This window comes from Hemicordylus capensis, chromosome 9 (genome assembly GCF_027244095.1).
Source record: "Hemicordylus capensis ecotype Gifberg chromosome 9, rHemCap1.1.pri, whole genome shotgun sequence".
Taxonomy (NCBI): Eukaryota; Metazoa; Chordata; class Lepidosauria; order Squamata; family Cordylidae; genus Hemicordylus; species Hemicordylus capensis.
The window spans coordinates 4,089,791-4,104,244 of NC_069665.1; the positions used below are offsets into that span (position 1 = coordinate 4,089,791).

At 51.7% G+C, this 14,454-nt stretch overlaps 1 protein-coding gene across 2 annotated transcripts; it reads right to left on the minus strand.

Moving 5' to 3' along the window:
• Positions 1-838: 838 nt before the first annotated feature.
• Positions 839-13,755, minus strand: CCL22 (C-C motif chemokine ligand 22). 2 transcript variants are annotated; one of them, XM_053271428.1, is made up of 4 exons: positions 13,637-13,755; positions 4,642-4,753; positions 3,063-3,180; positions 839-1,808 (listed from the first exon to the last, which is right to left on the minus strand). In XM_053271428.1, exons 2-4 carry the CDS (start codon positions 4,706-4,708, stop codon positions 1,709-1,711), a joined length of 285 nt encoding a protein of 94 aa, XP_053127403.1. In that variant the 5' UTR covers positions 4,709-4,753; positions 13,637-13,755; the 3' UTR covers positions 839-1,708. The 2 variants fall into 2 exon arrangements, with proteins under 2 accessions (XP_053127403.1, XP_053127402.1); XM_053271427.1 differs by lacking the exon at positions 13,637-13,755 and having other exon boundaries at positions 4,642-4,888.
• Positions 13,756-14,454: the final 699 nt, after the last annotated feature.

A 14,454-nucleotide genomic window follows, 5' to 3' on the forward strand; every position in this document is an offset into this window, starting at 1 on the left:
TCTTAGCCTAGCATTATCCCTGACATGCAAGTTTTCTATCTAGCTATTCAATTAAATGGGATAAAGCAGGGTTTATGCCTTTAGGCTCTAAAGACGTTGCAGACCAATCTAAGAGCTGGGGCTTGTTGCCAGCACTGCTGTTCTGCAGGTTCCCAGAAGCCTCTCTGCTTGTGTCTGGGACTACAGGCTTGTCGCTCCCACTCTTAACATGCTCAGGAGCCTCACGAGATCATGGGCTCCCTGTTTGTTGGCATATGGGGACAGGGCACTTAGCAGGCAGTGGGACGATCGTCCCCAGGTTCACCAGCTACCAAACTTGGTTATATCACCCAAATATGGAATTTATCTTTCTCTTGAGAATTATGGATTTTTTGAGCATGGGGAATTATCCAAAGCATTCAATTCTGCAAGGATAAATTTACTACTGATTTGGAGACATCATTACTGCTTTGAATAAATGGCAGGGGGATAATCTCTATCTCTTTCTCTCTTGCTCCCCTCCTCCCAGTTCAATATAGTTGGCTGCTTTCAAGGGAAATGTATTTCCTATTTGCAACCAGAATATACCATGGGCTTTAGAGCACAACACCATAACCCCTGATTTTTCAGCAGTTTATGTGCAATGAAAAGAAATTTCACCATTTTTCACATTGATCCCCCGCCCCGTCCCCCCCACACACCAGCCCAATCCTATTTTACTGGATTTAAAGTCACCATTCTCAGTTACCACTGGTAAGTGTGCTGCAGAGTTCTACAAGCGTAACTGGCAGGAATTTTGCATATGCAAGGAGTGAATTGCAGAAGACACATCACAGTTGTTCATTTTATTTGTATTCTTTACAGTTAAATTCCTACATTCTTCCTGAAACAAGGTTTAGAAATCCCATCTAACAAGGATGAAAACGACACATTTAGAAATACATCAAGAAATGCAGCAGCCGTCACAATGCCAGTCAGCTCGCTCCGTAGGCCTGGCCACAAAACATCTTGGCTGAGGTTGGCTGGGAGCTCCCAAAGCATCTGCCCCTCAGTGGGAAAGGGCTTGCTTCAGCCCAAGCGCCAGAGGAAGAGGCACACCACACAAGTTCTCGCCTCTTTGGGAGCCTTCTCTTTGGGCATCTCTTTCTAGGCCAAGAACAGCCAGGAATGATGCTGATGAAGCAGGGAAGCAGTGCGAGCTGGGAAAGGCAGACAGGTGCCCCATTGAAGGCAGCAGCATTCTGAATACATGGCAGCGGGAAATACTCAGATGCCACTTGTCAGTTATCCTGGGCACTTGGTCTGTTGCTTGTGCGTTTTATGAAATGCTAACATTCTGAAAAGTCACAGTGCTTGCTGGGCATTCAAAGACTCACCCAAACATCGTTTTCTCGGACCCCCATAGCTAAGTCTACACTACTGATTTTAAACCACATTCAACCCTCCTTAAGAACCATGGTTCCCAACAAAGGGATTCTGGAAACCGTAGTTGTCTAAGGGGCAAGATGATTCTAGCAGGTCAGAAAACTACAATTCCCAGGGATTTTGGAAAGGGGAGTAGGAAGCTATGGCAGTGAAACGGTTTTCAAGGCTCTAGCTGCAGAGGAAATGTTTGCCTTTTAGCAGTGAAAAGCTGATACAATTCGTAGAAGCGGGTGTGAAGAGCTGGAAACCAGAGGAGCTCTTCGGTGCCTTCCTTCGGGCCAGCCAGAGGTTGCTCTCCGATGCTTCAACTTTCTTCTCTTTCTTCTGGCAATGTTGCCATGGCCCGCTTCACCCAGCGCTTCTCAGGATCAGCACAGGACCTTTGACCATCTTTTGTAACCAACCTGCAGAAAGAAGACAAGATCGCTTGGCTTTGGAAATTGTATCTGAAATGCACATCTTTTGGAGACATATCTGCCTTCCTTTTTCTTTGCACTCCTGTTCCCTCTTTCAGGCCAAACTATGGCCAAAGTGGTGGCGGTACACCTGCTTATTTAAATGCTGTTCTGCCCCAGTGATGTATAAAATAGGAGCTGGTGGGAGGACCACGCCTAAAGCCAAAGAGCCAGCATGGTGTAGTGGTTAGCGTGTTGGACTAGAGACCCGAGTTCAAATCCCCATTCAGCCATGAGACTTGCTGGGTGACTCTGGGCCAGTCACTTCTCTCTCAGCCTAACCTACTTCACAGGGTTGTTGTGAGGAGAAACTTAAGTATGTAGTACACCGCTCTGGGCTCCTTGGAGGAAGAATGGGATATAAAAAATGATAAATAAAAAGAGAGAAAGAGAGACATGTGGGTGAGGCCGGGAGCTCAATACTCAATACTTTGATGGTTTACCTTCCCGCTCTCCATTGCCATAACTGCTTCTTCCTCCAGACCATTTATGATACGAACAGTGAGCCCAACAGGAGAAAGGTACCAGTGGGGAGGTGGGCTGCAGCTGCAAGCTTATTGGCTGCTGGGGACCATGCTGCATGCCCTCTGGGGACATGTGGGCATGCTTTGAATGGGAGGGCCAAGTTCCTTGGGCAAGGGGGCAGCTGGTTGCATCATCTAAGTGACTGTCTATAGCCTCTGCTGGAGAGCTGGAACTGTATTCAACAGCTGCTCAAAGAGGCTGGGCTGGTGGCCTGCAGTGTGTGTCTGCATTCACCACTTGAGGCCATCGCCTCACCTGGCCTCATGGAGGAGCCATCTCTAAGTCTCATTAAAGGTAAAGTGTGCCACTGAGTCGGTGTCAACTCGTGGCACCCACAGAGCCCTGTGGTTGTCTTTGGTAGAATACAGGAGGGGTTGACCATTGCCTCCTCCTGCGCAGTATGAGATGATGCCGCCTTTCAGCATCTTCCTATATCGCTGCTGCCCAGTACAGGTACCAGTGGGGACTCAAACCAGCAACCTCTGGCTTGATAGCACAAGTCTCATTACCCTGGTCCAATCAATGCCCAGTGCACAGATCAGCATTTACTTGGGAGGCTTCACAAAATGGGATTATTGAAACGAGAGCAACATCTCCAGTTAAGGATGCATGGTGGGTATGCCCATAGCTGAATGTTAGAGGGATTAGAGTGGAGAGGAAGGCGTATTCTGTACTTACACGACAGCATTGAGATGGCACTCGTTGGAAGTCCAGTAGAAACACTTCAGATCTCTCAAGCGAAGCGGTGATTTCCTAAATTGCTCACAACACTCAACAGTCTTGGGAGCACAGAATGCTAGGGCAGGGAAAGAGAGGAGAGAACATGAGGGGTGTTGTTCTGGCAAAGCGTTTGTATTGATTGGCATGGAGACATATTTGTTTTATTTATTTAACATAGCACCTGGTCTCAGACATGGCTGCCCAGAAGGAAGCTCCAAGGGTGCATCCTCCCAAGCAAGTGTGCTACATGAAGCTCCTGGTGGAGGTTCAGTTGGGCTGTGCCTGATGGGAGCTTGCAAAGCAGCCCACTGGTCGCTTCTTGGGTGCCTTTTCTACAGTCAGAACTCACTGGGTGGGACCAGTCCGCACTCAGTCAGACCTACCATCTCCCAGAGCCGGAATCAGACGAGGACCTTATTATGGCATGAACCAAAATCATGGTTCTTGGGGGGGGGGATGGGACCTGGCACCCTGAGACCACACCCCAGGATGGTCCCCTACCCAGAGATCCTGTAAAGCCAGAGGACCCAACATGCCCAGCTGAAACCCCCACCCCACCCCACCCCACCCCGCCCCACCCCACCCAGTTCTGAGCTGCCGCCATGATCACCTGGACCTCAAGAATAGAGCTGCCAGCAAGCTGAATCAAAACTAGACCCAACGCCACAATGCTTGCCTGCGAGCACAGGGCATCCCTTTCCAGGAGGAGGAATCAGGACCAGTCAGGATCAGGACCTCTCTAGTCCATCAGGAAGGAGAGCACAGCCAGGCTGTCTGCATCAACAGACCCATGGACCAGCCCCATGCTCAGGGGTGGGCAATCTTGGCCCTCCAGCTGTTGCTGAATTACAACTCCCATCATCCCCCGTGGCTGCGGGTGATGGGAGCTGTAGTTCAACCACAGCTGGAGGGCCAGGTTTGCCCAGCTCTGCCCTCGCAGGAGCCGTCTCTTGGTCAGCTCCCCTGCCGCTCAGCACTTGGCCCTCTGACTTCTCCATGGAGCTTGCTGGCCAGCTCCTTGCCGGGGAATGGGGCCAGGTTGCCCTGAGATCAATGCAGGCAGAATGCTGCTTCGGTTGCATCTCAGATTGCCAGCATTTCAGCTGCCCTCTGTAGCTGTGCTTTTTACTGTGGTTTGGCATTCGTGGGTGAGCATGCTTATCATCCTGCTTTGGAAATCTCCACCTGCTGATGCCTGCACAGCTTTGAGTTCAGGGTGGTATAGTGATTTTGAGTGTTGGGTGGGGACCCAGGAGACCTGAGTTTAAATCCCCACTCAGCCCAGAAAGCTCACTGGGCCTCTCTCTCTCTCTCTTTCCCCCTGATCCATTGGCAACATTACCTGCATCTTTGATCTTCAATCTTAGCTAAGACTGGACTCTGGCCGGCTGCAGCTCTCCAAGGCAGCAAGAGCTGGGCTCTGACTGGCAGCAGGTCCTCTTCCCAATCCTGCTACCTGAAGAGCTTGAGCTGGAGATTGGACCTGGGTACCTGTTTGTTCTCCCCATACAGGGCCAAATAAGAGCCATGCACTCACCTGTTACGTGTTGGCAAGCAACAGCCAGGACCAGGGCGACCAGGAGAGCTGTCTTCAGGCTGGTCATGGTGTCTTCCGAAAGGGTGGCTGCTCTTCTCTCCTGCTGATGTCTCTAAGCATGAGATGGTGGTTTTGGTGATGAAGGTGCCTGATTAATATACTCCACAATCTGCTCCCCCTCCCCACATGAAACTCCAGGGAATATTCCATCGGTCTTCTTCCACCCACACTGGCACCAAGATTCAGAGAAAACTCTCAAATGCCATTCCAAGGAGAGAAGATCTCACTTCCTCTTTCTTGGGAAAGGAGGCCAGGCTCTCCCAAGCACATTACTGCCACATACAGGCATCCATAGCAGAAGTGAAACCAGACATGCGCCTTGGAAAAACCAAGGTGCAAAGACACACGGCCTGGAACCTGTCCTGCCCTTTGAAAGAGGAGACTGGTGGGAATTGGACCTGCCGGGGTTCTTAACTCTATAACCCCCCCTGGCAGGGCCCTGCGTGGTTGTGGTGTTTGCCCTTCGCCCAGCACATGCAGGGGACTCCATCCAAAGTGAGGCTCAGAATGATCCTTTCGATTCAAGGCAGTTAAAATATAACCTCAGGATCACAAGATATTTTAGTATTTGTGGTTATAACATCATCGACAGAGGATGCAGGTGGCTGACTCACACTGAGCCCTATTATGCATGTGGTGGAACATAATATTTGCAGAATTGTGCAAGGGCAAAAATGGCAAAAGCAGAGCTGCGCAACAGTGTAGCCATCTATATATTTATTTCTTCTAGGTGTACCCATCGCTAATCCCGTGCGTGGCAGCTCCCGCGAGAGTTCGCAAGCAGAAGAACCCGATTGGGCAGTGGGGATTCCATATGCAGATACCATCTTCTGATCCGTAACAGTTGCATTCCAACTGACCTTAACCATCACAGGCTCCTTCTCCTTATCTGCATATGGAATCCCCACTGCCCAATCAGGTTCTTCTGCTTGTGAACTCTTGCGAGAACTGCCACACACGGGATTAGCGGCAGGTATGCAAGGATAGAGAGAGAGAGAGAGAAGGATAGCAGGCAGGGGTCTGCGAAGAGAGGGGTTGTGAAGGAGGTAAGAGCCCCTTCAGGAGAAGGAGGCTGCCATTGTGTGAATTAGATGAGGAAACAAGATGAACAAGATCTGTTAACTCAGGGAGGGAGGGAGCGAGGGAGGGAGAGAGGAAAAACATGAAGAAAGAGTGAGGAAGAGTGAGTGGTGGAGAGAGAAAGAGAGAGAAAGAAGGGAGCAGAAGAGAGACAGAAGGAAGGGTGAGGGACGGGCCCGAGCCTGTCAACAGCCTGAGGGGAATGAGCGGCCATGGCAGCACTGGCAGCAAGGAAGGACCCAGTCAACCACTGCTGCTGTTTGGGACTACTGAGGCCATTGTCAGAGGTAAGCAGGCCGGCGAGGGACGGGCCCGGGCCTGTCAGCAACCTGAGGGGAACGAGCGGCCATGGCGGTGGTGGTGGCAGTGAGGAACGGCCCAGTCAACCACTGCTGCTGCTCCTGTGGGGAGGAGCAGGAGTGGGGCTCGGGCGGGGAGGTCTCTGGGGATAGGAGTCTGCAGCTTGGCCAGCAGGTGCCAGCAACACTGCAGCCGTGACCAAGAGGGGTGAGGTGGATGGAGTAAAGGGATGGAGGAGAAGAAGCAGGAGTGTGGCTCAGGTGAGAGTGGGGAGATCGCTGAGGTGGGGGGGGCTGTGGCGGGGGTGAGGGGAGCAATCAGATACTAGCGTGCAAATGCTCTGCGCAGGTTAAGCTAGTCTGTATATATATATAATACACTAAGGTAGTACGTGGCAAGCCCCGCCCACACCATCCTTTACTAACTGGAGGTAACAGAGCAGAAGCACTGTGGTGATTGGGCAGTGGGGATTCCATATGCAGATAGGGAATCGGAGCGGGTAGGAGGCTAGTGAGCGAGCGAGCAGTGGGGAGGGGGCAGCTGAGAGTGGCTGGCTGACACTGAGCAATAAAGCAGGGGCTGTGGCGGGGGGCAAGGGGAGCAACAAAGTCCTAGCACTCAGATGCTCTGCATGGGTTCAGCTAGTTATCTATAAGACAACAGCTCTGCTTGTGCAGTTTTCATGCTAGCTTACTAGTGCTCTGAGGCAATGGCACAAATGCAACATTCCACCTCCAATGCCCACTCTGCCCTGGGCCTCTCTGGCTTTGGGAAAGGCCCTGCCTCCTGGAGATCCAAGGAATCGTTCCCGGTGCCCTGTAGAGAACCGTGGCTGCAATGAACTGAATGTGCTTCCTAGTGCCTCTGAGTATTGCTGGCAGCTGACATGACGCACAGCAACCCGGAGCCAGTGCGCACTGCGCCGAGGCCGCAGCGGACTCATAAGGCAGCCCTGAGGTTATCAAGAACAGGCAGTCACAAGCAGCACTGCTGCCCTTCCTCCCATGAGCAGCAGTGGAGATGGGGGGCGGGGCTGAAGGAGCCCAGTGGCATGCAGAAGGCCCCCGGCCCCTTGCCTGGCAGCATCTCCCGGAAGGGCAGGGAAGGAAGCCGCTGGTTGGAGAGGGCCAGTTGCTCTCCCCCTGCTAAATATAAGAGAATCACCGCTTTGAAAGGTGTCTCTCTTCAGCTGGAGCCATGCTGGGGCAAGGATGAAGATGGAGGGAGGAGAGAGGACCCACAACTGGTGGGGGTGGGTGGGAGAAGAAAGGAGCCGGTCATTATGTGGTAGGGGAAATGGGACTGGCCATGAGACATCCTGTGCTGAGGACCCACATGGTTGTAGTCCAACAATATCTGGGGACCCAAGGTTGGCAACCCTGGCGTAGAAGAGGAGAGGAGAGGAGAGGATGGAGAGGAGAGCTGGTCTTGTGGGAGCAAGCATGACTTGTCCCCATAGCTAAGCAGGGTCTGCCCTGGTTACATATGAATGGGAGACTAGAAGTGTGAGCACTGCAAGATATTCCCCTCAGGGGATGAAGCCGCTCTGGGAAGCGCAAAAGCTTCCAAGTTCCCTCCCTGACAGCATCTCCAAGAGAGGGCTGAGAGAGATTCCTGCCTGCAACCTTGGAGAAGCCACTGCCAGTCTGTGAAGACAGTACTGAGCTAGGTAGACCAATGGTCTGACTCAATATATGGCAGTTTCCTATGTTCCTATGTTCCTAGAAGAGACTGCTGTCCCACTTCTGGAGGGTGCACATATGCCAAGGATGGAGATTTGTGTCGGGAGCAGCTGCTTACGGTGTCAAAGGGCTATGAACTTCCTCTGTTCATCTTAACTACCCAATTTTTTTTTCATTTTCCTATTCAGCTTTCTCTGTATTTTCACTTCCTTTCCCCTGTTTTTCAACTTCTTAGTTTTGTTCAGAAGTTCCTGCCACCATTTATACATCATCTGTAGGCGAGAATATGATGCATCTCACACTGATATGCAATGGAAGATTGCTCTTCCACAACAGATACAACATAATGAGGATGACCTTTCCAATAATTTGCAGAGTGAGCAGAAACTGCAGACTGCACCAGACAGGATTTCTACCCTTGATAGTTTGGAAGCAGCTGAGCACACAATAGCTGGTCTTTGATCTGTCCTGGTCATAGGGGAACCTAGGAGGCTGCCTTCTACCAAGCCAACCATGAGTCTCTCTAGCTCATCATTGTTGCCTACACCGACTGGCAGTGGCTTCTCCAAGGCTACAGGCAGGAGCCTTCTCAGCCCGATCTGGATGCCAGGAAGGGAACTTGGAACTGTCTGCATGCAGGTGCTCTTCCCAGAGCAGCCCATCCCGAGGAGAATACCTTACAGTGCTCACACATGCAGTCCTCCCATCCAAATGCAAATCAGGATGGTCCCTGCTTAGCTAAGGGGACAAGTCATGCTTGCTGCCACAAGACCAGCTCTCCACCCTAACTTGTGAGATGAGGCAAGGCAAGGCTGGTTTGGAGGACCTTGGGAAGCTCCAAGGGAGTGTGTTGATCCAAGGGGTCCCAGCTGCAGCTGACCTGTTTTCTGCCTCCTGCCTCCCCGACTGCCTGTCTCAGGATCCATCCCTCTGTTACTGTACAGAAATGCCTTGTTAAAGAGCCTGGAGCTGAGCACTCTGATCCTCTCTCGGACACCTCTCCTCCCCTGATGTGCTCCCTGAATCCGTGAGCAGGCATTGAAGAGGACGAGAATCTGGGTCCAACCCAATCTGACACCTCTGGGGGTCCTGGTTCCCAGAGCTGCTCACCCAGACACCAAGAGACACTTAGCTCCCTTAAAGCTGAGACATACAAGCAGCATGGGGCTGTGGGAGTCAGAAACCAGCACTGCATGTCTTGTCTTCCCCAGGTTAATTTTGGCTCACTCTTTGGGTATGGGTTAAGGAGACTCATTAAGGGCCTTTGATCTGACAAAGTGAATCCAACACAACCATTCATCCTTTGTACTGTGTTTCTGCCAATCCCAGGCCAGTAATTAACAGTGCAATGTCCTGTCTGCATAGAGGGCGGCCGGTGTGTTAACCTCAGCTCACTGGCAAAGAGGCACCTTTCAAAGTGGTGGTTCTCTTGTATTTAGCAGGGGGAGAGCAACTGTCCCTGTCCAACCCCAGCACAGCAGCCTTCCAGGGGCTGTTGCTGGAGTCTCCCTTGGGTTCCTTTTTAGACTGCGAGACCTTCTGGGGGACAGGGGACCATCGCTTCCTTATTCTTTTTCTATATAAACTGCTCTGAGACCCTTTTCACTGAAAAGCAGTCTATAAATAAGTGTGTGCAGCCTCCCTGCTTCCTCTTCTTTAGACTGGCTGGATGGGCACAGCTGGAGCAAGGCAGCAGCTGCTCTCCACCCCTCTCCTTCAAGGCCTCCGCCTCGCCCGGCTGTTCCCTGTGGAGCCTCACACCTCCCAATCCCTCTTCTGCTGCCTCGGCTGCCACCCCCCCGCCCCGCTTCTCCAAGCGCTGAGCGAGTCCCAGCGGCCTGCAGCGTGCATCGGATTCTGGCCTTCCTTGAAGGAGGCCTTGCGACGGGCTTCGGGTGTCTTGGACATTTGGGGGTTATTTGTCCCGATAAACAAGCTGATGAAGTTGGAAGCGGCCGATCTCTCCTCCAGGTCAGCAACAGGTTGCTGTGCTTGTCATTAGCAGGCTGCCTGAAACGGCTCTTTCCCCAACCGCCTCTAGCGGAGGAGTGAGGACAATGCCCTCTTGCTTCCCCACCAGCGGCTTCCTTCCCTGCCCTTCCAGAAGATGCTGCCAGGCAGGGGGCCGGGGGCCTTCTGCATGCCACTGGGCTCCTTCAGCTGCCCCATCTCCACTGCTGCAAGTCAGAGGAATGGTGGCAGTGCTGCTTGTGACTGCCTGTTCTCGGCAGCCTCGGGGCTGCCTTCTGGGTCCGCAGCAGCCTCGGCGCAGCGCACACTGGATCCGAGTTGCTGCACATCACGTCAGCACAGCATCCCTCCAGTGGCTGTTCTTGGTGTCTCCCGTATGTTTCTTTTTAGACTGTGAGCCCCTTGAGGACAGGGAATCCTTTATTTATCTTTCTATGTAAACCACTTTGGAAACTTGTGTTGAAAAGCACTATATAAATATTGATAGTAATAACAGAAGAGCATCACTCCCTGCTGACTATGGGTGATGGTCCAGATGGTGCTGTGTTGGCAGAGACCTCTGGGACAAAATGCTGACATTTGGGGACTGCAGTGTGTTTTAAAGACTGGCCTGGAAGGGAGGGAGGACAAGAAAGCTTTGCAATTTTCAGAGCCTCTTCCCTGTGCCATTTTGACAAATCCCATTCTCGTCCCCAACATATTTCAGAGCCTACTCCCACAGCCCTTCCTGTTTGGGGAAGAACAGCACCTGCCCCTGAAAGTGAAAACAGACCCGGCTACTCGTTACACCCAACAACTCAAGAGTAGCCCTCTGCAAGCCAGGCTCTGACTGTGGAGAATTCGGAAAGCTCTCTCCCTCAAAACGGGCAGAAGCAGCCAGACGTCTGCTTTCGTGGCTGCTGACTGTCCTCCTTCATCTGTGGTCTCCTTTCTTTTTGCATGATCTCTTCTTCAGCAACTCTGTGTCCTCAGGGATGCTGCAGGGGATTCCTGGACTGAGTATGAGGCTGAAGCCAAAGAACTCCAGAATCCTTTCCGACTTTCAGATGCCATCATTCTGCTTCTTCTGGGCACCTTGGGAAAATAAGCCCCTCTAGGAGAAATAATCAAGTCAGGATCAATTAGCAAAGAGGGGTACAATGACAGGGCCAGACAGAAGCTCCTGCTTCCCCCGAGGGTCTGCTTCCATTTTCTTTCTCGAAGGCACTTCTGAATTCTTCACAGCCAGAGCCTGTATCTACTAGATACTGACCAGAATCTTAGTACTGGTGGTTTTAGCTGCTTTGTCAGCCCCTTTGAGGGGAAAGTGGATGGCACATTTCAAAAACCAAGTAATCAGATCTGCAGAGGGAGATGGGCCAGCTGAGTCCATGGTGCAGACCTTGGAGGCCACCATGAGGGAACGTGCCCAATCCACCACCGAGGCCATGGGGAGCCCTCCCAAACAGACCAACAGGGAAGGCACTACCCAGTTCACTGGCAAGGCCATCAGCCATCCTGGTGGCCAATCTTCTGCCCAGCCCATTGGCCAACCCAAGATCCATCCCAGTGCTGAGGTCTCTGGGATCACGTCCTTTCCGGCTCCGACCCTCTGCTCTTTCACAGGCCTGCATCATCACCAGTCCAAGGAGTCGGATGGGAGGGGGAGAAAGAAAAGCCCTACCACCACCAGAAACCCCCAATGGGCAGGCTGGAGAACAGCAGCCCCAAGAAGGGACCAGGGAGATGGTAGGGGAATGCCCCCCACCATGCCAGGCATCTGGTGCTCCTGCTGGGGCTTCCCTGCTGGACGGCTGTCTCTACTGTCCCTCCCTTGGTTAGACGGAATGGTGGGGTCAGAGACGGTGGACAACAGGGAGATGGAGCTGATGCTCGCTGTTGGTATGTTGCAGCAGCTGCTTGGCAAACCTCCTCCTCCTCCCACTGCAAAGCTTGTGGTCGTAGAGGCTGAGCCAGCAGATGGCAGCTTCTGAGTGGACTCACCTGCAAGAAGAAGGAAGGGGGTGCCCGATTTCAGTAATCCATACAACAGCCTTGCAAGGGAGGCAGACGGATGGGTCCGAAACTCAGCAAAAAAGCACCTGGCCCCAGGCCTCCGGCTGAACCTATGGCTTCAGTCCCTTTCAAGGAGGCACCGTCTGATGTGCCACCCGCTTCTCTGCTGGGGTGCTCTGAGTACTGGGACAGTTTTCAGGTGAGGAAGCCCAAGAACCGTGAAGCGGAGAACTGGCACACTCCTCCCACCCCTAACCTCTCTGTCCTGAAGGCCTTTCACAGTTGTTGCTGCTGCTGCATCTCGTAGATTGACCTTGGAGGTCTTTGATGCCTCGCCCTCCTCAGAGCGGGGGGGCTGCCCTCCAACCACCCAGCCCTTGTTCTTAGACCCCCTGCCTTTGGCCAGACAAGACAGGGACTTCCTGGGGTTGTCTTCTAGAGGTGTGCACAAATCAAGGTTTACTATTCGGTTCTACCTCTGATCAAATCGCAAATTTTCTTTTAACCAGCCAGCCATTCATTTAACCCCCGCCCGGGCACTGCTGGCAGTTTCAGTGAATCAGATGGGAAAGTCACTCAGAAAAATCTTGATTCTCCCATAGGGAACAAGGGGAAATTGAATCAACCCACTGTTCCCCATGGGGAGGTCCTAGGGACACCAATGTGGGTTGAGAGGTAGGTCATGATGGGTCCTACCTACCATCCAACCTACAAAAGAAATGGGGGCGGGAGGCAATTAATCTTTTTTTTAAAAACCCACAACCCATAGAACCCGGGGGGCTGGGGGGCTTAATCGCGCACTTGCCCATTTCTTTTGTGAGTTAGGAGGTAGGTAGCCCCGATTTGGCATGTATCACTTCACATGCAAATTGAATTGCACACCCCTATTCTCCTCTCCCCCAGAACCCTGTTGCTTCCCATCCCCTGAGAATTGCTTTCCCATCCAGACTTGCCTTCTCTCCGCATTAAGAGAAAAGACCCCTGCCTGTGGCCAGACAAGGCGGAGGATGTGTGTGCATCTTCCATGGTCCCTAGCTCAGGATGTTCAGCAACACCCCACAGTGCTGTCCAAGGTCTGGGGCAGGGCTCTTTCCCAACCTGAGGTCTGTTTGCAATGCATAAAGATGCTGAGAGGCCATTCCAGGTGAAACAGAGAGGAAATTAAACCAGAATAAGTGGAGAAACCCTCTGCACGCATTCTGCCTCTGGAAAGCCTCTCCCAACCAGGAGCAGATTCATTTTCATACTCAGCACAGTCCTGGGCACCAGTTAAAACACACACCCATTCAATTCCCCTCCATTAGGACTTAACAAGAAACAGAACCCATTCAAAAATGACCGTGAATCAATTCCATCCACATTATTGCAGAAAAACTACCAGCTGCATTTAGCCTTGATTGTAGAAATCCTACAGAATGTGTGTCCTTTTGCAGAACACTCCCCAGGGGGTGCCAGTTACTCTCTCCTCCAAATTTCTGAGGCCAGCTCCCAACCCAGAGAAAGTCCCTGCCTGTTAGAGTTAAAGGGTACACAACTCCTCTTTCTGAACTGAAACAAAGTACTTCAAATAGGCCTTTCTGCACCTTCCCTCTCAGTGACCTTTGCCTCCCCCTTCCCTCCTGTTAGGAACAGTCACCCCCACTGGCAACATTTGGCTTGTAATTTCCTCGGGGCAGGGAACTGTCTCTTTCCTGTGCCACTTTGTAAGGGTCCGTGAATGAACTAAATGAAAATACTAGGAAAAGGAATAACCTCTTTGGACAGAAGGTAGAACAAACTGGAAAGGGAAGGTGTGGTAGAAAGTAAGAGAGAGGAAAGCAAGGAAACTGTGACCCGAGAGGGGATCCCGGGCACAATCTACCCAAATGATTTGCCACTGACTCCTCCTGGATGGCACCATTTCCTACTTGCTATGATGACAGTCAACGTCCAAAGAAGTTAACTGGATAACAAAAAGAAGACAACAAGATGATCTCTCCGGTGAGAGCGGACACTCATCTGCACTCCTTAACTGCTGGAGAGTCGGTTAGGGAATGGGCAACTGAAGCGCGATGATGCGGAATTGTTTATCGCGGTCCGTATGGCAACCTGCAGCTGGTGGGGTGGGGGCCAGAAGAATGTCGGAAGCGGAATGTGATGATGGAAGATGATGTCATGGCAGAAGGTGGCAGAGCAGAGCAGGGACCACTACGAGGAGCTGAGAGGGAGTGAAGGAAAGCTCAGTTCGCCCAGCCTGATACACAACGCATCTTCACACAGGCTCTCTGCAGACATCAAACCATACATCAAACCATCAGTCTTCTTCACCTGGCCGTTTAGAAGGGGAATCCAGACCTAGGATCCGGACAGTCCATGCCCAATTTACTTGGCCATTGGAAGTATCTGGGTTGTGGAACGTTCTCCCCATGTATATAAGACTATTACATTCCTTGGAGGCCTTTATGAGAGTCTTGAAGACCCATCTTTTTAGCCTGGCTCTTAATGATATTAATCTGGTTTATTATTTTCCTCTGATTTTACTGTAAATGTTTTATTATATGTATTTTTTAATTTTAATGTAAACCACCCCGAACCACTTTAGGAAGGGTGGTAGATAGATAGATAGATAGATAGATAGATAGATAGATAGATAGATAGATAGATTCTCTTTGGAGGTATTATGGAAGCCTAGCATGCCATGCTCTCAAGTTTCCTATTTGGCATCCCCAGATCACATTTGTGGGAG

Bases quoted from the DNA above. Each gene is read 5' to 3' on its own strand.
- CCL22 (XM_053271428.1), bottom strand. From the start codon at position 4,708: ATGACCAGCCTGAAGACAGCTCTCCTGGTCGCCCTGGTCCTGGCTGTT. The intron at 3,181-4,641 runs GTGAGTGCATGG...TCCCTGCCCTAG, and splicing joins TGCTTGCCAACACGTAACAG to CATTCTGTGCTCCCAAGACT. The intron at 1,809-3,062 runs GTAAGTACAGAA...TTCTTTCTGCAG, and splicing joins TGCCATCTCAATGCTGTCGT to GTTGGTTACAAAAGATGGTC.